The sequence below is a fragment of the Neodothiora populina genome (assembly GCF_041146345.1).
Source record: "Neodothiora populina strain CPC 39397 chromosome Unknown canker_contig_12, whole genome shotgun sequence".
Lineage (NCBI taxonomy): Eukaryota > Fungi > Ascomycota > Dothideomycetes > Dothideales > Dothioraceae > Neodothiora > Neodothiora populina.
This window is the reverse complement of record NW_027191404.1, coordinates 1,764,333-1,789,241: the sequence shown is the minus strand read 5'-3', so window position 1 is coordinate 1,789,241 and position 24,909 is coordinate 1,764,333. Positions and strand designations below refer to the sequence as shown.

At 51.8% G+C, this 24,909-nt stretch overlaps 8 protein-coding genes across 11 annotated transcripts; 4 read left to right on the top strand and 4 right to left on the bottom strand.

Annotated features, from left to right (window-relative positions):
* Positions 1-105: 105 nt before the first annotated feature.
* On the top strand, positions 106-1,163 carry AAFC00_001275 (60S ribosomal protein uL16; the record flags this gene model as incomplete). The annotated part of the gene is made up of 4 exons (XM_069340447.1): positions 106-134; positions 421-603; positions 660-868; positions 928-1,163. 4 exons carry the CDS (start codon positions 106-108, stop codon positions 1,161-1,163), a joined length of 657 nt encoding a protein of 218 aa, XP_069203915.1.
* A 397-nt stretch (positions 1,164-1,560) lies between these two features.
* Positions 1,561-3,460, top strand: AAFC00_001274 (uncharacterized protein; the record flags this gene model as incomplete). The annotated part of the gene is made up of 2 exons (XM_069340446.1): positions 1,561-2,116; positions 2,172-3,460. The coding sequence occupies 2 exons, from the start codon at positions 1,561-1,563 to the stop codon at positions 3,458-3,460; spliced, it is 1,845 nt and encodes a 614-aa protein (XP_069203914.1).
* Positions 3,461-3,558: 98 nt separating this feature from the next.
* On the bottom strand, positions 3,559-4,247 carry AAFC00_001273 (uncharacterized protein; the record flags this gene model as incomplete). Its single annotated transcript, XM_069340445.1, has 3 exons — positions 3,559-3,732; positions 3,789-3,971; positions 4,044-4,247. 3 exons carry the CDS (start codon positions 4,245-4,247, stop codon positions 3,559-3,561), a joined length of 561 nt encoding a protein of 186 aa, XP_069203913.1.
* A 424-nt stretch (positions 4,248-4,671) lies between these two features.
* On the top strand, positions 4,672-6,808 carry AAFC00_001272 (uncharacterized protein; the record flags this gene model as incomplete). Its single annotated transcript, XM_069340443.1, has 4 exons — positions 4,672-5,034; positions 5,136-5,916; positions 5,970-6,605; positions 6,666-6,808. The coding sequence occupies 4 exons, from the start codon at positions 4,672-4,674 to the stop codon at positions 6,806-6,808; spliced, it is 1,923 nt and encodes a 640-aa protein (XP_069203912.1).
* A 391-nt stretch (positions 6,809-7,199) lies between these two features.
* On the top strand, positions 7,200-11,968 carry AAFC00_001271 (uncharacterized protein; the record flags this gene model as incomplete). The annotated part of the gene is made up of 5 exons (XM_069340442.1): positions 7,200-7,327; positions 7,384-7,737; positions 7,792-8,626; positions 8,679-8,939; positions 8,996-11,968. 5 exons carry the CDS (start codon positions 7,200-7,202, stop codon positions 11,966-11,968), a joined length of 4,551 nt encoding a protein of 1,516 aa, XP_069203911.1.
* Positions 11,969-13,755: 1,787 nt separating this feature from the next.
* AAFC00_001270 (60S ribosomal protein uL15) lies at positions 13,756-14,423 on the bottom strand (the record flags this gene model as incomplete). The annotated part of the gene is made up of 3 exons (XM_069340441.1): positions 13,756-13,977; positions 14,043-14,241; positions 14,392-14,423. 3 exons carry the CDS (start codon positions 14,421-14,423, stop codon positions 13,756-13,758), a joined length of 453 nt encoding a protein of 150 aa, XP_069203910.1.
* A 434-nt stretch (positions 14,424-14,857) lies between these two features.
* Positions 14,858-18,054, bottom strand: AAFC00_001269 (uncharacterized protein; the record flags this gene model as incomplete). 2 transcript variants are annotated; one of them, XM_069340439.1, is made up of 4 exons in its annotated part: positions 14,858-14,950; positions 15,007-16,187; positions 16,239-17,852; positions 17,907-18,054. In XM_069340439.1, 4 exons carry the CDS (start codon positions 18,052-18,054, stop codon positions 14,858-14,860), a joined length of 3,036 nt encoding a protein of 1,011 aa, XP_069203908.1. The 2 variants fall into 2 exon arrangements, with proteins under 2 accessions (XP_069203908.1, XP_069203909.1); XM_069340440.1 differs by having other exon boundaries at positions 16,239-18,054.
* Positions 18,055-18,738: 684 nt separating this feature from the next.
* AAFC00_001268 (uncharacterized protein) lies at positions 18,739-21,237 on the bottom strand (the record flags this gene model as incomplete). Of its 3 annotated transcripts, none has more annotated exons than XM_069347906.1 (1): positions 18,739-21,237. In XM_069347906.1, one exon carries the CDS (start codon positions 21,235-21,237, stop codon positions 18,739-18,741), a length of 2,499 nt encoding a protein of 832 aa, XP_069203905.1. The 3 variants fall into 3 exon arrangements, with proteins under 3 accessions (XP_069203905.1, XP_069203906.1, XP_069203907.1); XM_069340438.1 differs by having other exon boundaries at positions 18,739-20,457; XM_069347696.1 differs by having other exon boundaries at positions 18,739-19,569.
* Between the last annotated feature and the right edge of the window lie 3,672 nt (positions 21,238-24,909).

Sequence of the window (24,909 nt, the reverse complement as noted above, 5' to 3'; positions counted from 1 at the left end):
AGAAATCCCCCACGACATCCTGTCAATTTTGACGACGCCGATTTCACTTGGAATTCGTCACCACCACCCAACGACACCCATCGACAACCCCGACAAACCGACAAAATGGCCCGTCGTCCAGCTCGTTGCTACCGGTATGTTATCATCCTGGACGAAGCAGAGGAGTTGTTTGGACTGTAGATGCGGTTTGCGCTTGAAACAGCGTCACAGTCCGAGTTTCGAGCCTTCTGCTACGCAAACCTCCTCGAAATCACATCTGAGCCTCTACTAACATTTCTCTAGCTACTGCAAGTAAGAAAACACCTTTTCCCTCCGAAACAGCTCGAAGCGAAACGGACTTCTCCAGAGTCCAAAAGCGTTCCATGAGAGACTTCGACAAATGACTACTCGGACCTGACTAACATTGATTCTCTCGCAAAGGAACAAGCCCTACCCCAAGAGCAGATTCAACCGCGGTGTGCCCGATGCAAAGATCAGAATCTTCGATCTTGGCCGTAAGCGCGCCAACGTCGATGAGTTCCCCCTCTGCATCCATCTCGTCTCCAACGAGTACGAGCAGTTGAGCTCTGAGGCTCTCGAAGCCGCCCGTATTTGCGCCAACAAGTGAGCCTGCGCCACCCTAGAAAGAGACGAAAGCCAGAGACTGACAAGCACAAAAGGTACCTCGTCAAGGTCGGAGGAAAGGAGTCTTTCCATCTCCGTGTCCGTGCCCACCCTTACCACGTCGTCCGTATCAACAAGATGTTGTCTTGCGCTGGTGCCGATAGACTGCAAACCGGTATGCGTGGTGCTTTCGGAAAGCCCAACGGTCTCGTTGCCCGTGTCAACATTGGCCAGGTCCTCCTGTCCGTCCGCACCCGTGACTCCAGTAAGTTATACCGCTCCAAATGATGTAGTTGACGGCAGAGACTGATCCGCCGCTTGCAGACAAGGCCACCGCCCTCGAGGCTCTCCGCCGCTCCCAGTACAAGTTCCCTGGTCGCCAAAAGATCATCATTTCCAAGAACTGGGGTTTCACCCCTCTTCGCCGTGAGGAGTACGTCGCCAAGCGCCAGGAGGGCCGCGTCCGTGTCGACGGTGCCTACGTCCAGTTCCTCCGCAACAAGGGACCCCTCGAGTACAACGTCCGTCGTTTCCCCGACGCTTTCGAGACCTCTGCTTAAATGCTAGGTCTGGAATGATTGCTTCTCGTGTTAATGGGTTTCTTGGTCAAATTGGGCGTATTCTGGGTGCTTAGATAACCACCTCTTATCAATGAGACATGCTCTTCAGAGATAACCTGTTCTCACCTTGCCGCTGTGGTTTTGACCATGTGAACCGGGGATGTTTGGTTTCGACTGAAAGTCAAATCAGTGACAACATGTCTATGTCTGTACATCAATATGTCTATGTTTGTACATCTAGCACCATGAGGACAACTCTTGATACCTTGTCATTAGGACTCGATATAGTATCGATCAGCCAAATTGTGGTTCGGCGGCTCGGGACCATGTACTGCATCCGAAAGTATCTTATGCATCTCCATTCGTAAATCCGTCCTCTGCGACGCATCATGCTTCAATGCCACTACACGTGCGCCCGCAGAGCTCCAACTACGGGAGGCTCATCGTGCAATATGCTAGACAAAATGCATTGAGAGAAGCGAGATCATGTGCAGCTCCCTTTGTGCGCTCCATCTCGTCCACATGCCGCCGCAACCATGCACCGCCTGCGTCTGATGCGACGCCTCTTCGCAAGCAGCTGAAAGACGAAGCTAAGAGGAAAAAGAAGCTCGCCAAAGCATCATCAGCGACAAACACACAGACATCCGAAGCCGCGGATCCAGCAAGCGCCTGGGAATTGACCGTCGGCATCGAAGTGCATGCCGAGCTGAACACGGCGCACAAGTTGTTCTCCGAGGCGTGTACCTCGACAAACGCAGAGCCGAATACACACGTTGCTCGCTTTGATGCCGCTCTCCCTGGAGCTCAACCGTTGTTCCAAAAGGCCACACTGATCCCTGCCTTACGTGCGGCGCTGGCTCTCAATTGCCAGATCCAGCCGCGGTGCAGTTGGGATCGCAAGCATTACTTCTACCAGGATCAGCCTAATGGCTACCAGATCACTCAATACTATGGTATGGCAGTTCACTACTGTGACATGACGTCTCGGAGGCTGATCAGGCACTTCAGAACCCTTTGCTCGCGATGGATCCTTGACTTTGCTACTAGAAGATGGCATCGATCCGAATGACCTGAAAGGAGCGCCAAATACATCCTCTGTGCCGAGTCTAATTATCGGCATCAAGCAGCTTCAGATGGAGCAGGATACCGCGAAGAGTACATTACAGCCTCCTGCCACGCATCTCTTGGACTTCAATCGGGTATCCCATCCATTGATCGAGATCATCACCTTACCCCACATTCACTCACCAGCCACGGCTGCCGCGACGGTGCGCAAGATCCAATCGCTACTGCGATCGGTAGACGCATGTGTAGCTGGTATGGAGATGGGAGGTCTCCGCGCCGACGTCAACGTCAGTGTCAAGAAAAGAGGGTCACAAGGCAACAACAACGAATACTCTGGAGTCAAGGGGCTCGGGACCAGGACGGAGATCAAGAATTTGAGTTCGTTCAAAGCCGTCGAGGACGCAGTAAAGGCAGAAAGAGATCGGCAAATCAAAGTACTCGAAAGCGGTGGCGTCGTGGAGAGCGAGACTCGAGGTTGGACAATTGGCAGCACCGAGACAACGATACTTCGAAGCAAGGAGGGAGAAGTAGACTACCGATATATGCCTGACCCGGACCTGAAGCCAGTGTTCATCTCTGAGGAGCTGGTCAACCATCTAAGATCCACAATGCCTGAGCTACCGGACAGCACTCTTTCCCGAGCAGTCTCGGACTTTGGCCTGACCTTGAAGGATGCCAAAACGTTACTGGCTTTCGATGACGGGGAACGCCTCGAATACTGTGCAGAGACTGTCACCAAGGTATCACGCAACCTCGCTGCCCTCGAAACGGATGCGTCAAACGACATCTCCAAGGTCGGCAGACTTGCGGGTAACTGGGCCATACATGAGATCGGAGGTTTACTCACATCCGATGATCGAGAATGGTCAGAAATGCCAGTCACGACAGAGGATCTAGCCGCCATCTTGACCAACTTGCTCCGCAAGCAAATTACGGGCCGGGTCGCCAAGCAGCTTCTCCAACAGCTGTACGACAACCCGGACGACAGCAAGACTGTAGATGCACGAATCGATGAAGGTAATCTTCGTCTACGACCAATGGACCGGCCGGCGCTCGTGTCACTCGTCACTTCGATCATGGACGAGAACCCAGACATGGTCAAGGCGGTGCGAGAAAAGGGGCAGAAGGGAAAGATCATGTGGTTCGTCGGTCAAGTTGTCAGGACCGCCGAGGAGGGTACTGTGGAGGCAGAGAAGGCGAGAGAGGTAATTGAGGAGCTTTTGCAGTCATGATATTACACAAGACTGCGGTTACTTGAACTATATGGGTATTCTACACGTTGCTACAAAAAAATAAAAAATAAAGGATGCAAGGTCCCATGTGTCCTAGATCAGAACGGTGGGACTGTAGGCTTCAGTCCTGTTCCAGGGGTGATGTACAAGATCAGTCGGTAGGCAGGATTGCCATTGAGGTAGTAGCGATGCAACCGCTTCGTTCGAAGGAATCCCAGTCGTTCATATAGCTTCAAAGAAGCAATGTTGTCGGTTTCGGTCTCCAGAGCAATCTGCGAGTCGGTCAGCAAAAGTACCTGGATTGGTCAAGGTTCAGTGAGGGTCGAACCTCGTCTGCACCCTTTGCAATCATGGCATCGATAGCCATGCAAACAAGCTTGGTAGCAATGCCTTTGCCTCTATGCGTGGTCTCCACTGCAAGCATTGCAATGTAACCCCGTAAGGGGCCGCCACGGTGAGGCTCAAGTTTGCAGACGACGACTCCAATCAATTTTCCATTCTGGTCTTGAGTCTAGAAAAATAGTAAGCAAATCATGAGTATCTGCATGAACATCAACAAGATCTCTGTTGCCACAAAACACACCATATAACAGAGGTCTCCCCACTGATATAAAAAATATCGATAGACATAAATGCTGTACGGCTCGGAAAGATCCTTGGAGATCAAGTCTCGGATGGCAGGCAGATGCTCGTTCTCCTTTTGCGCATCATACTGGATGTACCGAAGTGCTGCTGCACCATCCTCAGTAGTGACGGTGGGATTGTCCGCGGGCGCGTGACTGCTCATAACATCCAAGGAGAATGATCATACAACAGCTGTTGGTCGATGGATGCAAACGCGGGTTTCCACTTCAGTGCAAGGGACAGTAATTACAGTACAGCTCAGCGCGGGGCGGCCGTGTTCGCAATGACGTTGTCTGGCAGATTCCACTTCCCCCGACCTGCTGGTTGGAATTAGGTTACTTTTATGCCCGATGAGTCTTGTCTTTCTTTTAGCGATGGGGTTGGTCAAAAGGTACACAGACACGGTTAAAGGTCAAGGGTAACTTGACAGTAACTAATGCGCCATAGCCGCCGCAGCGATCACTTACATATATTATTGCTGGTGTCATCTTAGCTCGCCGCGCCGCCCAGAAATAAATATAGATATACTGTATACATAATTCCACCGCCACCCGCCCATCAAAACCACTCACGGCCTTTCTGGGTCCATGTCAGAGCTCCGTAGGCGCATCTTTGGCGTCAGCAGAGGAGACTCGCCTGCTCTCGCGCCGTCGTCCCAGGAGGCATCGAGAGAAGGCAGTCCGTCGTCCGCAGCAGATGCCAGAGACTACAAGGTCGTGCCTGCGAGTAAAGCCGACGACATCGATTCGACGAAATCCAAGAAATCAAAAGGAAGCAAGAGGCGCAATGCCTGGGTTTTTGGCCTCGGAGGCCTCTTCGGTCTCGTGCTGGCGGGCTTCTTTGCAAGCAGTAATGATCTGATGGATCTGGTCTCCCTCGAAGGCTTGAATCTCGACTCCATCTTCGATGTGTTGCCGGCTGGTCTGATCAATGATGCGCGTGACTTGCAGGTTGGTCTCATGTTGTTGTTACTGCTGTCGCCTTTACTTACCTACATCATATTTCCCTCTCGATGCGACTGAAGACTAACTCTTGTGATGCTGTTTGTTAGAGACATGAGCGCGATGCCGTCAACTACGATTCCTTCTCCGTCGGTCTGCATGCGCAATCGCAGGGCATCAGAGCCAGCCATCCCGTCATCATGATCCCTGGAGTCATCTCGACCGGTCTGGAGAGTTGGGGTACAGACGACTCGTCGCGACAGTATTTCAGAAAGAGGCTGTGGGGCAGTTGGAGCATGATGCGCGCTCTGGTCCTCGACAAGGCAGGATGGAAACGGCACATCATGCTCGACAAGAACACTGGAATGGATCCACCGGGCATCAAGCTCAGAGCGGCTCAGGGATTCGACGCCACTGATTTCTTCATCACTGGCTACTGGATCTGGAACAAGATCTTGGAGAACCTGGCCACCATCGGCTATGACCCGTCTAATGCATTCACGGCCGCCTACGACTGGAGAATGAGCTACATGAATTACGAGAAAAGAGATCAATATTTCACACGCTTAAAGACGCACATCGAGTTGGCAAAGCTCATCTCCGACAAAAAGGTTGTCCTTCTCAGCCATTCCATGGGATCGCAGGTGCTCTACTACTTCTTCCACTGGGTCGAGTCAAACGAGCATGGAAACGGTGGCCACGACTGGGTCGAGAAGCACGTGGATTCGTGGATCAATATTTCTGGCTGTATGCTGGGCGCATTGAAGGGTATGCCTGCCGTGCTATCTGGTGAAATGAAAGACACTGCTCAGCTCAATGCTTTTGCTGTATACGGTCTCGAGAAGTTTCTCAGTAGACACGAGAGGGCGGAGATCTTCCGCGCGATGCCAGGTAACAATCATTGCAGTCGCTTTTTATTGTCAATTGCTAATGCAGGACATCAGGTATTTCGAGTATGCTTCCCATGGGAGGCAATGCAGTCTGGGGTGACGAAACCGGAGCCCCCGACGATATGCCTGGCCAGAACGTCACTTATGGTCGCTTCCTCAACTTCAGAGCTCCTAAGAACTCCACCTTGGCCGCTTCGAAGAACCTGACGGTAGAAGAGGCGCTTCCTTTCCTCTTCAAACATTCCGAGGAATGGTACAAGAAAGCGGTGCTTGACGCTTATTCGTTTGGAGTAGCACACAGCACGAAAGAAGTTGAAGCTAACCAAAAGATCCCGGCCAAATGGACGAACCCACTCGAGACTCGTCTCCCTCTTGCGCCGAGCTTGAAGATCTATTGCTTCTATGGTATCGGCAAACCCACCGAGAGAGCCTACTTCTACCGAGAAGACAGTGAAGCCGAGGGCCGCAATGACGTTACACTCGACACAGCAGCCACCTTCCCAGATCCAGGCGTCGATCACGGTGTGGTCATGGGCGAAGGTGATGGCACGGTGAACCTGCTCAGCACAGGGTACATGTGCAACAAGGGATGGAAGATGAAGAGGTACAACCCAGCGGGTGCCAAAATCACGACTTTCGAGATGCCTCACGAGCCCGATCGATTCTCACCTAGAGGCGGCCCAAATACAGGTGAGTCAAGCCACTACGCGAAAACATACGAGTCCAGGTTGGCTAATATAAGAATTGCAGGCGACCATGTCGATATCCTAGGCAGATCATCGCTGAATGATCTCATCCTCCGGGTTGCTGGAGGCAAAGGGCATCTGATCGAAAACACCGTTGTTTCCAACATTCTCGAGTATGCGGACAAGGTAAAGATAGAGGACGACTAAACCACGATGATGGAGACACGATAGATAAGAAGGAATCAGAATAATGTAATGGCTTCTACGAACAACCAGTGGTCCCTCGGATACACGAGTTTCTTATGTCCGTCTCGTCGACAAACACGTCAAACAATACGCGTTTTACCCCAGATGACATGTGTCTTTGGCCATTTTGAAACAGCAACATGATATAATCCTCTATATCTTATAAGGTTGTCTGTGTGGTTTCATACCTTGCTATATACAATTCAAGGAGCATCACTTGTGTTCCAGATGCCTGTTTTCCAGCATGCGAGTCTAGTGCGCTGATTTGACCGCGAAGTGACTATAATCACATGCAATTCAAATCCTCTTTTACTCTTGCACTCTATCAACCGATCATTGCACACTATTGACCATGATACTCAACAGAGCACCACTGTTGGCGCTTCTTGGAAGTTGTACTGTGGGTGTGTATGCGAGTCCAGCGATCAATGTAGCATTGCATGCATCCTTTGACTCGGCACCCTTTCTCGTCGAACTATTGTAATCCAACTCACCCTTCTGATCATTACTCTACCTCCAACTGACGCTTCCCATAGAGAGACAGCGGCGGATGAGAATGCCACATCTTATTTCCCACTTTTGGATCGCATTGCGGAAGGCCATTTCGACCATGTGAAGACCGACGCCGACCTCTATGATCTATTCCTGCACACACTACAAGACGATGGTCACATTGCTGATGCCGTGTCTCTATCGTCTTTCCAGTTCGCTCTTTCTATCCACTCTACTGCTCCGAGGATCGAGGCACACTATCAGTTCTACAACACTTCTGTGCTGCCTTCAATACAGAACGGAGAGGGGGATGGCTGCGAGAGCTGGATGCACTTCAATGGACGGCAGTACTGCACTCCAGACCTCGCTGCCACGTCCGGGGCCGCTGTCAAGGAAGGGTATGTTGTTGCTGCATCACAGCTGTAAGATTTACACGAGCTGACCGCTCACAGTGACCTGAGTGATCTGCCTTTCGACCGTATCCTTGGAGATTCAGCCAGCAAGACACCGTCGATTCTCTACGCAGACCTGATGTCGCCGCAGTTCCGTCGATTTCACCAGACTGTGAGCGCGACAGCCAAAGCCGGAAAGACGTCTTACAGAGTGCGCTACAAGCCGTCATCTGCTGCACCAAGACTCCCGCTGTCAGTGAGCGGCTATGGTGTTGAATTGGCCTTGAAGAGAACCGACTACATTGTCATCGATGATCGCCAGTCAGAGAACGATGAGGCTACCGAAGAAACCGTTGCCCCGGAGGCTACTCTGAAGGACACAGAAGTGGCAGACCTGAAGCCTCTTTCGGCTTCCGAGCTTCGCGGACTCGATCTGAAGGCCGCCAGTTTCGTCATGGCGAGTGCAGACCCTCTCGACACTCTTCACAGGCTGGTTCAGGACTTCCCGAAACACTCCCAGGCCATGGCCGCCAACAACATCTCCGTCGACTTCAAGAAGGAACACAGTTCCAACCGGGACATCTTCCTGCCTCCGGGTTTCAATATCCTCTGGATCAACGGTGTTCAAGTGCTTGCTCGTGACTTTGACGCCTACTTTGTCCTTGAACTTTTACGAAAGGAAAGAAAGCTCATTGGCAGTGCTGGCGAGCTGGGGCTCTCTGGCAACGAGGCCATCCAGCTCTTGTCTCACCCCTCTATTGCTCAAGAAGCATCCCAGCAAGAGCCTCAACGCTACAACTGGCAGGACGAGCTGGAAGGAGGCAATGTGATCATGTGGCTCAATGATATAGAACACGACAAAAGATATGCAGAGTGGACATCCGTCGTCAGAGCTGTAAGTTCACTTGACTGAAGACAGCGACTCTCCTCCTTGCTAACCTTTCCAGTTCCTTCAACGAACATTCCCAGGACAATTGCCTCCGGTCCGCAAGGAAGCTCACACTCTGATCCTACCAATCGATTTCGCCGACCATAAGGATGTTCAGCTCGTGGTGGAGAACTTGCAGAACTTTGTAGTGCGCAAGGTTCCCATACGATTCGGTCTTGTTCCACGAACGGATTCGGACGCTTCCTCCGCGCAGGCTCAGATTGTCTACCACTTGCTCCGGACATATGGCCCCAGTGCGGTCATGGATTATCTCGAAAAGGTGCGTACAGCTGCTGTTCAATTTGAGATGATGATGAATTGACTGGAGATACATAGATCTCGCTCAAGCACGGCAGAAAAGCGCTGGCACCCGCCCAGGCCGTATTCGACGGATCAGTCAAAGACCGCAAGCTGAGAAAGGACCGAAAAGCTCTGTCCATGGAACAGGTACTTCAGAACGAAGAATCACAAGGCCAACTAGCATCAGCACAGAAATATCTGCAACGACTTGGAGCGACGGGAAGTGCGCCTCCGTATTTCGCAAACGGGGTCACCATCCAGAGGACAGACGACTGGCTACAGGAGATGAGCAACAGAGTCACGCTTGACTCCCGAGTAATCCAGAAGGCTGTCTATGAAGAGGTCATCGGCGACGATGATTATGTCCCCAGCCTCTTTCTCACAGGCTCGTCATCCCGCCGTAACCCTGTCATCATTCCCGAGAATGAAGCAGACATTCGTCATGTCAGTCTGTCTGAAATTTATGCAGCAGCTGGCGAGTTCTTGGGGCAATTGAAAAGCATCCCTGCGAATGAGAATACAATCGAGTCCGAGCTGGCTCACATGATCGTCGTCTCCGACTTGGACTCTGATGCTGGCAAGAATCTCGTCTCGCAGGCTTTGGCATTCCGCAAAGAGTATGACAATGTAGAGCTCATCTTCGTCCACAGCCCAACTGCCAACGCAGAGTCTGTGGGCTTTTCAGAAGACCTCTACCAACATCTTTCTGGAGCGGCAGATGTCAGCATTGAGAGCATCGAACACTTACTGGCCAAAACTGGAGAACACGAACAGTCTGACACTGCTCGTACTCAGTCCAGTTGGACAGCTGCAGCACCCTTGTTAGAGATTGCAAACATCAAGCCTGGCGATAGCACCATCCTGCTCAACGGTCGTGTTGTTGGTCCTTTGCCTGCAGATGTCGAATTCACCAGCGAAGCCTTCGATACTCTCTTTGCATATGAGAGGAAAAAGCATCTGATTCCAGCCGCAGCGGCAATTCAGGAATTAGGCTTGGAAAGCAGGACCAACACGCCATTGGCCTTTGCTAAGCTCACTAATCTGATTGCCCTTTCGTCATCTTCGGACGTACCTGAAGGTGTCTTCGACTCGGTCCCTCCTGCACGAACCGCAGTCTTTGAAAAATGGAGTTCTGACTTCACCGCCATCGAGATTGGCGATATTAGCACAGCAAGCATACAAGTTGTGGCGTCCATAGATCCTGCATCTGAGGTGGCTCAGCGATGGGTCCCCATCATCAAAGTTCTCACTGAGATGCAGGGAATTCATACACGGATCTTCGTGAATCCAAAAGACAGACTCGAAGAACTGCCTGTCAAACGCTTCTATAGACATGTCCTGGAGTCGAAGCCCTCATTCGATGAGGCCGGCAGTCTAAAGGCCCTGGCTGCGCATTTCGATGGACTACCTGCGGATGCTTTGCTCACCATGGCAATGGATGTACCTCCCTCGTGGGTTGTCGCACCGATAGACAGTATTCACGACCTTGACAACATCAAGCTGAGCTCAGTCAAGGACGGCGCTGACATCAACGCCATCTATGGGCTTCAGTATATTCTCATTGAAGGACACTCCCGCGATGTGACTGTGGGTTCAGCACCTAGAGGAGCCCAACTGGTCCTAGGCACTGCAAAGAATCCTCACTCCGCCGACACGATCATCATGTCTAATCTAGGCTACTTCCAGTTCAAAGCGAACCCAGGATACTATAACCTAACCCTGCAGCAAGGACGTAGCGAGGAGATCTTCCACATTGACAGCGTAGGGGCTCAGGAACAAAAGGGTGAGCCGACGACCCAGATTGCCCTAACGACGTTCCGTGGCAATACCTTGTTCCCGATGTTGTCGAGGAAGCCAGGCATGGAAGACGAGGATGTGCTGGAAGCAACCAAGACAGCTGTTGATGAGGTGGCACGAAAGACAGACGCTCTACTGTCGAAAGTGGGACTTGGTAACGTCAAGTCAGGCGATCTATTATCCAAAGCCCAGAAACTCGGCAACAATCTCCTGTCAGGAAAGTACAGCAGCACTACTGATGTTCAGACCCTGCCTCATGCAGACATTAACATTTTCTCTGTTGCCTCCGGTCATCTTTACGAGCGAATGCTCAACATTATGATGTTGTCGGTCATGAAACACACCTCTCACACAGTGAAGTTCTGGTTCATCGAGCAGTTCTTGTCGCCGTCGTTCAAGGCCTTCTTGCCGACTCTGGCCGAAGAATACGGCTTCCGCTACGAGATGGTGACTTACAAATGGCCACACTGGCTACGCTCACAAAAGGAAAAGCAACGCGAGATCTGGGGATACAAGATTTTGTTCCTTGACGTTCTTTTCCCTCTCGACCTCGACAAAGTCATCTTCGTCGATGCAGATCAGATCGTGCGAACAGACATGTATGAACTCGTGCAATACGACCTCAAGGGCGCCCCATACGGCTTCACACCCATGTGCGACTCACGCACCGAGATGGAGGGCTTCCGCTTCTGGAAACAAGGCTACTGGAAAAACTTCCTGCGCGGCCTCCCCTACCACATCTCAGCACTATACGTGGTCGATCTCGTCCGCTTCCGCCAGATCGCAGCAGGCGACCGTCTGCGACAGCAATACCACCAACTCTCGGCCGACCCCGCGAGTCTGAGCAATTTGGATCAAGACCTGCCGAACCACATGCAACACGTGCTGCCCATCCACAGCCTGCCGCAGGAATGGCTCTGGTGCGAAACGTGGTGCAGCGATGAGAGTCTCGGCGTCGCCAGGACTATTGACCTGTGCAACAACCCGCTGACGAAAGAGCCCAAGCTCGACAGAGCCAGACGCCAGGTGCCCGAGTGGGGCATCTATGATGCGGAGATCGCAGAGGTGGCCAAGCGGAAGGCGCTGGAGAACTTGGCGGTCGTGGGCGGTGCCGGGCAGGGTGCTTCGCTGCAGGCTGAGATGCAGAAGAAGGATGCTGAGGAGGCTGCTGCGGCGGCGGCGAAGGCGAAGAGTGCTCACGATGAGCTATAATGAAGACTAGTAGTAGTAGAAGTGTCATTTTCTGCACTTCTCGAACAGTATAGCGAAACCATAGACTTTTCCCATCCGAATCCTGCCCAGTCTTCCGTTTCTCGTACTCGCTATATCAAAATCGAGAAATGGACACATGAAAGATGTACTATAGAAGCCACGCGGATTACTGCCCAGTCATTCTCTTCTCGTACTCGCTATATCACCCCCCAGAAACAGACATAAGAACAAGAAATAGACAATGAGAGGTACACCGTCAAACCATTCAAACTACACATAATGTACACACAGCAACATATAAGATGCAAAGAAGAGGAGTACCTGAGATACCCCCAACGACGATCCAGAGTATTGTTTTTTTGTGAATAGAGACATATCCATCCAGTCCAGCTCTTTTCACGTTCCAATCTACTCGCCCATGCAGCATGCACCATACACCATACACCATACACCATACACCATACACTATACACTATATACCAGAGTCAAGAGGAAAGACGAAAGACGAAAGACGAAAGCAGCAAAACCCTACATGGAAGCATTTGTCTAGACCAGACTAGACCAGACAAGGTATATACCAAACACCCAAGCCCAATCCCAGATCCAGACAGAGGTCCAAGTCTATCTGAGAGACGAATAACGCCCCTCAGGGACCTCCCAGGGCAAGAAGAGATGCTATTGCATATCGTCTAAATATCCCCTTTCTATTTCTTTCTCTTATATATGAAAGTATGAGGTGTGGAAGGTATACTGAAGCAAACAGAGGAGAGGGCGACCCTGTCCTGTCCGTTCACATCACCCCCTCCTCCTCCTCCCCCTCCTGGCCGGCCAGAGCGCTGACGTAATCTGTGGTCGTGGTCATCTTTCTGCTCTCTTTCTGCTTTGGACGACTTACTCACTGATTGACTTACTGAATGGCTGACCGAATGACTGACTGAATGACTGATCCCACACACGCTTGCCAGCGAGCTCTCTAAACGCGTCGGTGGCGCAGGGGAGATGCAGGGAAAGAGGAGTAAGATGAGAGGAAAACTTATGGATTTCCAGAGCGTATTTGATACATAAAATGAAGACCTAGCATAGATGCGATGTTCATCATTTGGTGTGAGCAATATCTGTTTTTCACTTAAGCAGCAGCAGCAGCAGCAGTGGCAAAAGGGTGTTTTTTTATGCTGATTGAAGATGTCACCAGAGGGCAGGTACAAGAAGTGGGGGTTTTTTTTGGGGTGGTATTTGGGATGTTTCGTTTATTGTCTGATAAAGATTCTTCTTACACAAGTCTACGGAATATGGGCTACTGAACGTTGAATGTCGAATTTGATGTAGAAGCAAAGCTCACCTATACCTCATGAGTACTTGGATATACAGTTGAGCACATAAAGATCAGATGGTTGTATCGCGCCTGTTGCCGGCACATGTTAGTAGCATGTCATATGGTCACACAATCAAAGCGTCGCGACGTCACATCACTTGCACAGAAGAAAAGCAAGAGGGTGGCCTTTCGCAGAAAAAAAAAAGGCCGGCACCTCTGCCCACTCAAGAGGTTTGGTTTGTTCAGGGAGCTTTCGATTTCATTGCAGCTAAGCTACGTGAATGATCTTGCATCCCTCAGCCACCACGCTGAAAGAGTTTTTGTTTCTTTCTTTTCAGAACAGAAAGAAAAAACCCTAATAAAAATGCCTTGCCAGTTTCTCTTTGGTTTTGTCCCCAGCTAACCCATCAGCCAAGATGAAAGTATGGGTATCTCGAAAACACGACTTTTTTTGTGGTGGTTGGAGGTGACGCGCTTATGCGACGAGCTGGACGACACCGCCGGCCTCCTTGATCTTGCGCTCGGCATCCTTGGAGAAGTAGCGGGCGCGGACAATGAGGGGGACCTCGGGGAGACGACCCTTTCCGAGGACCTTGGAGTAACCGAGGGGAAGGAGGTCGAGGACAGGGGCGGTCTCAGCGGAGCCCTTGCCAGCGAGGTACTTCTCGCGCTGCTCAGCAGGGACGAGGGACCAGAGCTGAAGATGAAAAGTCAGACCTTGCTCGAGATGTTTTGAATCCGAAAAAAGGGCAAAACACATACCTTGTCGAGGTTGATGACGGGCTTCCAGAACTGGTTTTGCAGCTTGTGGAAGTAGCGCATACCAACCTTTCCGAAGTAACCGGGATGGTACTTGTCAATGTTGGTGCGGTGGTGGTGCTGACCACCGGCCATACCACGACCACCGGGATGCTTTCTGTGCTTGCCAACGCGACCGTGACCGGCCGAAACGTGACCGCGGCTGTTTTTCTCATGTCAGTATTTGGTGTTCTTCATCCATTTCGGAGGATCCTCTCAAGGCTCTCGCAGCAATTCTCGCATGTCTCCGGTATTTTGGAAATGTGCGATACTGCTTTCTTTGCGATGCTCGAAATCAAGAGTGATGACATACTGCTTGCGGGTGTTGCTGAGTCTGGTAGGCATATTGTCGAAGTACTTGTCGTGTCGATAGTCAGATTCAGAAACCGAACTTCAAGAAAATCCGAACTTGAGTGTGGGAGATTGAATTCGCCAAGGCACTGATTTGTGCGCATCACGTGCAGACGAAATCTTGGCGGACTGCTTCCACCCAGCCCACAGCTGTATTGAGCTTGATTCAAGTGTGGACACCAACATGACTCGTGTCGTGAATTGCATATACACAGTACAATACATGTTTTCGATCGAGACAAACACAACCCTTCAATAAAATAATGGTATCGCTCACAAAGTCTTTCGATACTCCTGCTAGCTTCTAGCTCTAAGACCGCCACTTTTAGCACCTATACGTCGCTACGCTATTATGCAGAGAAGACGCCCCCCCTTCATCCCTCGCGATGCGTTCGTGTTCTCGTCATCCGATACAATCAGTCGTGCTATCAGCCCCAATGAGGTCTCAAACCTGCAAATGTAGAAGCCACAGAAGCTGTGAGATCGCCGGATGCTTCATCCTTCTTGCGCTGCCCAGATAGCTGTCGACGTGTCAGTCATGCATAGACTAAAACCAGTGTGATGCTACTTGGCTTACCTCCATCTGTATCTGCCTGTGCACGTGGACAAGCCAGTCGACATAGCTCTGTGCCTCGCCGTTGCGATCCTCGTACAACAGTCGTGCAAACTCATATTCTGCACCATCGAGGCCCTGGCGAGCCATCTGGATGGTCAACGCTTTGGAGCCCCTGTTGATCTCCATGTATTGTAGTATGTTCCTGACTTGGGCGTTCAGGAGCGTGTCTAGTACCGGAACGCTCGACAAGAACGGATCCAGTTGCTGTAGCTCATTCAAACCGGGGCCGAAGAGATCCTCTATGAGATTGGGTGACACTTGAGCATGTAGCCACAAAAGACACGTCTGTCCATTGTCCACGAGGTATGCGCCACCCTCTTCGATTTGTGAGAATGATGCCCGGATGGCGGCGGGCATGCGCAGCCGACCGTTTTCGTCTGCGAAGCCGTCCTGGGGGTCTAGATTATGTATCGAGTAGATGCGAGGGTATAGGTAAAGTGAAAGCTCCATTGGGCCCATGGACTTGATCAGGCGCATGTCGTGTACCCTTCGGTCGCTGGGTTCGCGACCTCCCTTGAACGCGCGGGATTTGATCAATCCCAACATGTACATACTGAACTCCTTGAGATTCTCCGGAAGGACGAGCTGTCCCGGCGGATGCGATCCGGAAAAGTTCTTTCGGTAACCAGCAAGAATGTCAATGGTCTTCTCGGCGAGAGCGTTTCGGACATCCTTCAGGGTGCGCTCGGTTGCTCGTGCTGCTGCTTCTTTTGCGATGACGCTCACCACAGCATCCTGGTCCACGACCTTCATGCTCTCCATTGCTCCGTCGCTGACGCTCGCCACAATGTTGCTACATCTCACTCTACGCTCGCCGGACGCGGTCGTGTACAGGAGTGCGCTCTGGAAGTGCGCGTCGAGTTTGGCATCGAGCTTGCCGTCGTAGCTGAACAGGACCGCGAGCGCCTTGGTCGCGTCTATGACACCATACTCGAGGTCTGCACCAAACGTGTGTTGCGTAAAGTTGCCGTGATAACCCGATATCTGTAGACCATTCGAGCAGCGCACCTTCATCAGCGACTGGTAGCCCGTTTCGCGATTGACGGTGTGCTGTATCTCCTTCTCGAGCTTGAGAAGGTCCCTCGGGTTGTGGAAATTTGGATAATAATAAGTTTCGCCGCCAGTTACCTCGCAGCAATGGCCTGCACAGTGTTAGTGGAAGATGATCAATGTGTGACAGTAATTGCACTCACCTATCGTGGCTATGTCGAGGTAACCGCCGCTTGGGGCCGCCATGAAGAAGTCGACACCAACGCCCGACTCGACCATCTTCGCAGCCGTCTTCTTCCAGCCGGGGTGTTCTGTTGTGTACAGCTTCCTCTCGGCATCTGTGTCACGACCCTCGTTCTTGTCTCGCATGAATAGTCGGCCCGGACCAGATGTCGGTAGCGTGGAGACGGAGCACACGATCTTGCCGCCAGTGGGGGCGAGCGCAGCGAGTGCAGCATTAAGTGTGGGCAACAACGCTGGCTCTGGATTCGTTGTGGCGGCGAACATTTGTGGCAATCGCTCGAGCAACGACACGATTGACGGCTTTGATGCCTCCGGATCAACGAACAGGCCCTCGGCTAATGGAACAAAGGGGTCCTCGACGTCAGGCATAACCATCATCTGTGCTTGGTCCAGGCCGGCGCTCAAGTTGTAGAAATGGACTTCGCGATCAAAAGTAATGATGCCCACTTTGGCACCGGGAGGCAGTCTGCTCTTCTTCGTACCCTCGGTGGCACCGTCTGCAGGCTCGACATCTTCGTATATGGCACGGAGGACGCCCTTGCACACAGCCTCGAGGAACCCCCTGGTGGAAGCCTCCATGGTAACATCTATCACGAACAGCCAGTGTAAGGGCACCGGCTCCTTTGCCCAGTATTCTTTGGGAACCATGAATTCGACAGTGCCCAAGGTCAATTCCGGTCTCTGAGCGCGATCGACTCTGATGCCGGATGGGTCTGTGGGCGCAAAGTATTCTGGCGGCACATCGTTGGGATGCGTGCACATATTGCAGACGAACTTGTTGCCGCCCGACCTGAAAGTCATGAAAGGATTGATATATGCTCTGCAGCGCCTGCAGCGTGGCGGGCCCGCATCGCCAAAGTCTAGCACGGGAATGGCTTGTTCACCCTCCTGCAGAGGGGCGAGTGGCTGAAGTATCAGGCCGAGAGGCAAGCCAGTGCTCGCCAGCGCGTCCGCCGTGGTGGGAATACAATTGAGTGTGAGTCTCGCAAACTTGGGCGAGCAGTTGCCCTGGTCGAAAGCGACAAAGGGGACCGCAGCGGGTGGCGGAAGGTGAAGCTCCATGGTGGGATAGATGCGCTCGAGGTAGTAACGTGCAGGGCCGTCTCGCGACTTGGGGACGCTGGGAATCTGGTCTGGATCTACACGGCCTTGGGCAGAAGATGCAGGTGCACCAAGTAATTGATCGCCGTGTGTACCTGCTGGAGGGGCAGCATATGTCGAATTGAAGTGTGGTGCGACAGGAGCCGGGAAAGTCGACATATATGGACTGCCCGCACCTGGTACGGCGGGAGTGCCGCTCGTGTTCAAGAAGTGGGACTGTGCAGCGGCGGGAGAAGGAGCCGAAGCAGCAGGGGTATCGAGTTGATGGTATGCATGTCTGTCCTTCTTCTTGTGCGCACGCGGAGCAACAGGAACCTCTCCCCCCAGACCCATGGCTCCCATGTGACCTGCCAGACCGTCCACATCTCCCTGCTCTTGTGCGACTGGATGCTGCATCGGGGCTGCTGGGTATGGCTGCTGTGGCTGAGAGTATTGCTGTGGCACCGCTGGCTGCTCTGGGAAATAGCCTCCTGCTGCCGATTGACCACCTGGCGCATTGTATGCAGAGGTAGCTCCACCAGGGGTACCGCTGCCTTGCTGGTAGCCTCCAGGACTGGGGGCGACAGGTGGTCTGAAGCGATTCGCTTTGTTGCCATTCGGATCAGCCGAAGGTGTTCCCAGCGGTGTCCTGGCTGGCGAACCCAGAGCACCCGCGGTGAAAGAGAACTCGGCCATTAGCCTCTAGATACGAGAAAGAAGTGTGTTGATGTTGAGCGCAGACTGGAATGTATTTGTGGACCATACAGGCACTAAGTATAGTTCATGCTCAGGGAAACGTGGTATGTTGGCGCTGCCAGAGCCGGCGCTGCTTCTTTCAGATGTTCCTGCTGCGTCTTGAGTTGGAGCTATCGAGAGCTGTCAATTCAGCTGTTTTGTGACTACGAAACGCAATCTCCATCCAAGGGCTGTTGTTGTGGGTCCGGAAGTGACACTCGACAACTAAGACAGACATGGCTGCTTCTAGAGTATGGAGCACATGTACAGTAAATAGAGCCTCGACCCTCCCCCACATAATTATGTTTTTGCCAAGAATAGCACGACTACAGTACTTGTATGCACAGAACCTACACATCAACCCCCTGCGCTAAATATGATGATGCCTGGTCTGCCACTCCAAACCTCAAACACCGCAAGTCTAGTCTGCAGATCTTATCATCCTTGCCACTGTCAGGGGTTCTGATGGTCGGCGCGATGAGTGAGAAGCAGGCTATTGCTCAGAGTGAAGATTTATATTTATCTATGTTTATGTACCTTACCATCCGTACTCTATATTACAGGCTTGCCGCTTGTAGTGTGGAGACTCTTCCGAACAATCCAAATCCAGGAATCGATCCGCCCATGAATCACCCTTGTACAATTTCATAGTCGGGCGTCGTATATTGTCAAGCCTTCATCTATATCATCGTACATGTCGTCATCGCTATCTTCGCCACCAGAGGACATCATCTGACCCTTGAGACTCGAGCCTGCGACACCTTCACCGCCGACGCTTTGTACGACCGACTCACCATCGCTGAATCTGGCAGATGACACAGTAGGGAGCTCTTCGTCGTCTACCCCTTCCCATTCGGCTTCACTATCCGAGGAAGATGGCAAGGTACATCTTAATCTGACGTCTACGTCAGAGTCTCGCTCCGTGTCACCCCCATCATCCACGTAGAAGGCGGCAACACTGTTGCTGTGCGGTGTAGCGTACGCGAATTGGGGGCCCCCATCCTCCATCTCGTGAACAGAGTCGTGCTGTGCATCAATTGGCGGCAGGACATGTGATTCTGGTTCGCTTGACCACCGTGGCGTCAGACGCGAAAGTCGCCGCTCCGTCTCCGCTGATTTGGATGTCCGTCGTCGTTTTTGGTGCAATCGAGAATCCTCGAAGGAGGCATAACTTCTCTTCGAGGACGATGGCATCGGTGTGCGTTCTGTGGTAGCCCGGGCAGATACGCTTTGAAGCCGCGTGCCTTGGGTGTTTGCCATGGATGGTATGGGCGATGAGAGTCTCCGTGACGGAGTCCTGTCGTCGAAAGAGCGTGGCGCTCGCATCCTTGTAGTGCCAATCTCGGATTCCTCATCAGACGATGGCGACGATGGCTGGGAACTAGGGACTCGATCCAGTATCGGGTGACGACCCCAGCACCGTTCGTCACTTGCGCTATAGTCAAAATTACGGCCGTTCGGCCGCTCTGAGCCCATAAGACCGTGTTGATCAGGTTCACGTGGGAGATCGCGAATGGATGACCAAGACCAATGACAAACGTCTGTCTGTGCGTATGCATCTGAAGTGGTCACATAGAGCCGATAAGATCCATTGACCTTCATGAGTATGCCTGATTTGAGAAAGGCAAAATCCCAGAGCGCTGATGAGAGCATCTCATGCGATCCCAGGAATCGAAGGTATGGAGAGCGACGAACCTTTCGGAGCGGTAAGATCGGTTGCTTCACCCCCTGAGAGTCGGCAAATATTGATGTAAATCGGTCGCTTTGTGCAGCGTTCTGAACCAGGAATGCATGGAAGGCATCCATGACTGCATCCCAAATGTGACTCGCACCACAGTCTGTTATGCTGACTTTGCGAACGAGACCTCGACTCTGTAATCTTCGGAAGATGACACTGTTAGGTCCAGGAGCTTTTGGTATCAGTCCGTCTTCGGCGACCATGGACCATGTTGGCATCCATCCTACATGATCATCGTCCACATCATCTTGATTTGTGAACGACCTCGGACCAGACGAACTCGTTCTGTTCCAAGATTCCAATGTTCCAAAACGCCTCGATAAGTTGTGTTCACCATTCTCATCGCATCTTGGTGGCGACACCCAGATACCTTGTAAGTCCTTCCCCCAAGGTAGCATTACAACTTCGAGCTCCCAGGGATGTGCGAATGAAGGCAGCACACTTTCCAATACATCTAACCTAGCCTCGATGTCGTTGAGTCGTTCGATTGCCTCGATCTTGGAATCAATGGAGTTCCTGGAGTCCGCATCGGAGTGGTCCTGCACACCCGCTGCGGCTTCCGTGTCAGCTCGCCATCCTTCCAAATCAAGCAATCGACCGTCCACTAGTTCGAGCTTTTCCTGCATGTCTTCGACAGGTACCAAAGAGAAGGAAGCATGCTCTAGGGTATCAAGACGTCGAGCGTAGCTCTGGATAATGTTTCTTAGCTCGTGCGGGAGGCTTTTGCTTATACACGTGGACGAAGGCTGCTGGTGCGGTAGTATCACAGGACTTGGTACCTCTTTTCCAGTATGTAGTTCACAGTCGCCCTCTCCATTTCGGACCGAATCTGGCAAAGCATCGGCTCGAGCTGGTTGAGGAATGCTGAAGCTGCGTGTCACGTTGGTTTGTATCTCAATCCGGGGACTTGGTGTATTCACTTCTGTCGCACTGCCATTCGCATCTTCAGGGGTCTGAGCACGATCGAGAGCAGCTGTCAAGCCCGCATTGCGGCCCCATGCGTCCCTCTGACCCTCATATGTATCCTGCAATGATCGTGTGTCAATATGGGAAGCCACACTAGGCGGCGCTGTAGACGGTAGATAAGATGCTTGCGATGGCTGTTGACCGATGGCCTCACATGAGTCGAGGAGTCTGGACCCAACAGTCGGATGGTGTTCGGAGCCCAGGTAATGAAAGCACGCATGGTGCCCACAGAAGCACCAAGCCCTGGCATTCCCTCGATCGCTACTACTGCTCTGGAACTGGGGTTCATCGAGCCAGAACTGTTGACAGCCACAGACGGGCGCTTGGTGCCCAGCATCCAGCTTGCGATAACTACATGGTCCGTTTGGTAACAAAGAAGTTATTGAGGAATTAGGATTTGATGCGGCATTTGCAAGGATCAGCCGCGCCGAAGCCGCCATGGGCAACAAGAGGGTACACTAAACCTAGCATAGCATATCTTCTACGTGTGGTACAGTACGTAAAACAATGGATGAGAGGTTGCCAATCAAGCTGTCTGTGCTCTTGTCGTTTTTGACTCTGGCCTCTTATCAAAATGGACAATGTTCGGAGAACGGCCCGCAGTTGTGTTCAAAAGGATTTCTTGGCTTCTTGAGGACACTCGACACGAAGGATGGGGTGGAATAAACTCGAGAGACGACATGAACGGTCGGGTCTAGGAGATTGAGTGAGGAGCTGGGGATTCGGTCACGGACAAAGCGGGATAGAGGCCGCTCTCATCCCCACAAACTAGCTCGATCCCGTGAGTTTAGTACCTTATCTTGACTCGGCAGTTACGCTAGAGGTTTAGGAGCCTCAAACGCTACAAGGAATCTCGAATTGTCCCGACATGGCAGACGCATAGTAATTACTTACTGTTTCTTTGATATCACAACAAAATGAAAAGCGTCAGAGCCTATGGCCCCAGCAGGTCTGCGATTCAGTTGATTTGAGTTTGAGCTGCCTACAAAGATGGATGGGCTTATCAGCTCCATCTAGACCCTTTGACGCGATCTAGCGACCTAGCATACTGCCTGCGTTGTCCTGAGCCCAGGCAGAGTTTACTGTTAAGGTATCCTTTTGGTCGAGTCGTCTCCCAACACCCATTGTCATGGTGATTATACGCATGATCCTGGCGCACATACATACCGCACGGATTGATCTTGTGTCGATCAGGAATCAAGGTAGCGCTCATAGTCCCCCAATAACATGACTTTCATATGGTGCAAGGGTGAGCTGAACACTAGGCGTTGCAACAAACAGATCTGTAATGCCCAACCAGAGAGGTCTTAGGCCCTTGTAAGGTAGAGTCGCGCACGTGCCACAGGCTGAAAATGCCTGACGCCGCATTTACTGTAGACTCGAGGGTGTATAATTTGCATGTATACACGTGGCTATGACAGTGGTGGGGGGGAAACCCGTCTTTTTCTTCGACAACACTTTTGCGGCACAGACAAAAGCATTCGTTGTTTCATACAGCCGTGTCTCGTATACGCTCAGCATGCATGCATGTTCCACATCAACTTCGCAGTTGACGTTGGGAGTCACAGCGAGCAGTGTCTGTCAGATGTGGCGGCTTCCTTTCTCGTACAGTATGCCTATAAACATCACACGATCGTCAATGCACAGGCCAGAGGACTACATAGGGATTAGAGAGACGAGTGATCACGGAATCAAGTCATTCCCACATTGAAATGGGATCATGTGCAGTACGGCTTCGGATGAGCTGGTAGTCGGCTTTGCAAATTCCAATTATCGGCTTTGGGACAACACAACGCGTGCGGCTGATTGTGCAAAACTCCGCTTCCGCATACCATGACTTACGAATTTAAAGTTTTCGAAGTGTCGAGGGCGACAGCAACAATTTTGGTGTCAAAGGAACACGCTAAAGAGGATGAGATTATTTCGATCATCGATGGACCAATACAAAGAAACGCGGATGACAATATCTTGCAGAGCAGTAAGACCATGATCAGAATGTGCTCATGAGCGGGTCCATAAACACAGAGCAGATGGCGAGATCTTACCAGCGCATCAGAAGTAAACTTTATGAGCAGAGTCGCTGGAGACTAGCGTATACACGCTGATATAATAAGGCCGACAGGAGACATCGAACGTTGCGCAAGGAATGGTAAGGATGAGGTGAATCATGGCAACCTGTACCACTGCTCGATCGGCCACCTTCGACCTCCGGACCAGCGGTGGTGACAGGCTTCAGCGAGCAATGCAAGCAAGTGAGGCTACTGTTCGTCTTAGCACCAGCATTCAGGTGGTGTATAATGTGCACTGCTTCAGCAGGTTTGGCTGGATCTAAAAACAGAGCTCCGCTCGTGGCGACATGAAACACGGCAATATGAAGAAGAGTAAAGTTAGCAATCTAGAAGGCGCACCGCGGCCAAGCATGGCATCCAAAAGAAGGAAAACCGAAGCTTCTCTGCATGCATAGAAAGCGGGTAGTCTTCCCACGCTACGCCCTACCTGCTTTTGGTTGCATCATTCTGCATGCCCATACAATACAGTACAGTAGGCTGAAGCCAAGCTCGTGAGGCTAATGAGGCTTGGCATCATGGCAGCGCTAGAGCATGGCATCGGGGTTAGAGATGGGGGATGGCGAGAAGTCCGACTTCTCATGCTGAATTGGCACGTTTGATCAAATGGAGATGAAGATATCAGAAGCACGTTGATGAGTATCAGGTGTGGCTTCTTAGTGCGTGGAAAGCGCAGTTCTATACAGGCATGGTGAGTAAAGGTCTCAACATTCATATCCGAGTCAGGGATCGACATGCGCATTGCCTGTAGAATAATAGATCTTGAACAGCACGTAAGAACATACTCTGTACTGCAGTAAATAGACGTTGTCCGGACGGACGGGATCAGCACTGACGGCAGAGAAACCTCAGATACCGGAGTAGAAGCTGAAACAGAGCAGTAAATAATACATGTGAGGCAAAGACGCAGTCCTGATGCATGCACGAGAGGTACAAAGTGCACGAGCTTTGGATCGTACAGTAGTACCCATGGAAGTATCGGAAAGAGGAATGATGAGGTAGTCAGAAATAGGCTTAACACATGGGCGGAATGGGGTGCAAGCACGACCAGGCCCCATTGTAGAATAAGGTGAGGCTCCTGTACACAAATCGATGCAACGAGTGCCGTTAAAGACGGTACGCAGGGTGTGCCGATGGTGAGGTCAGGTACCGAAGGTACAGAGGTACTAGCAGAAGACAGTGCACCATCCGTACTTGTCTCGAAGGTATTGCCTGCACAGAGTCTTAGATGCGCCATACAGGGGAGGATCGCACGCACTAGGCAAGGCGTCACAAGGAGTGGTACGGGAACGGACACGTAACGCAGACAGGTACAGTGTACCGGTAGTACATGAAAAAGGAACAAAGATAGTGCAGGTATAGATGGACGAAGTCAAAAGGGTGAAGTTTATGTGCTGAGTTATGGTAATTTATGGTAAGATGTGCTGTGGAGGTTCGAGGTGTGGAAGCAAGCTTCGGCAGGTTTAGGCTCCGGAACGAGCAGAACGAGGGATTTCACGGCGTTCAAAGCGGGCGGATGATGAGCCAAAGGAGCCAAAGGAGCCAAAGGGAGCGAACCTAAGGGAACGAACCTAAGGAAGCCAAAGGGAGCCAAGCGGAGCCAAAGGGACGCGCTTACGCTTGCTTGCGCTTGCGGCTTCCGACGAGCCTCTGGCGCTCGTGCGTACTTTTGTGCTTGTGCTTTGACTTGTTCTGCTGCTCTTACCTTACGCTACGCCGTACTGTTCTGCGCATCTCTGCGGCGATGGCAACGCATCATACAGACGGTCCATGAACCTCCACCCAGAAGTACAGTACCCTTCTGTTGCCTCCAATCCACTGCAATCCGTTCTCCCGATCACTAGACCTTGCTAGTCATCGTTGTGGGTAAGTCAAAAACCACGCGTGCCGGCGCACTTTTTGGCTCCTTGACATTACTCTCTCCCTCCCTCCCCATCTCGTTCACACCCCCCTAATACCTATTCCCCTGATCCCCGTCTCGCTCTCACGTCCGTTGGCCCTTCTTGATTACATACTACGCTGGCACACGCGATCCCATCTGGTACC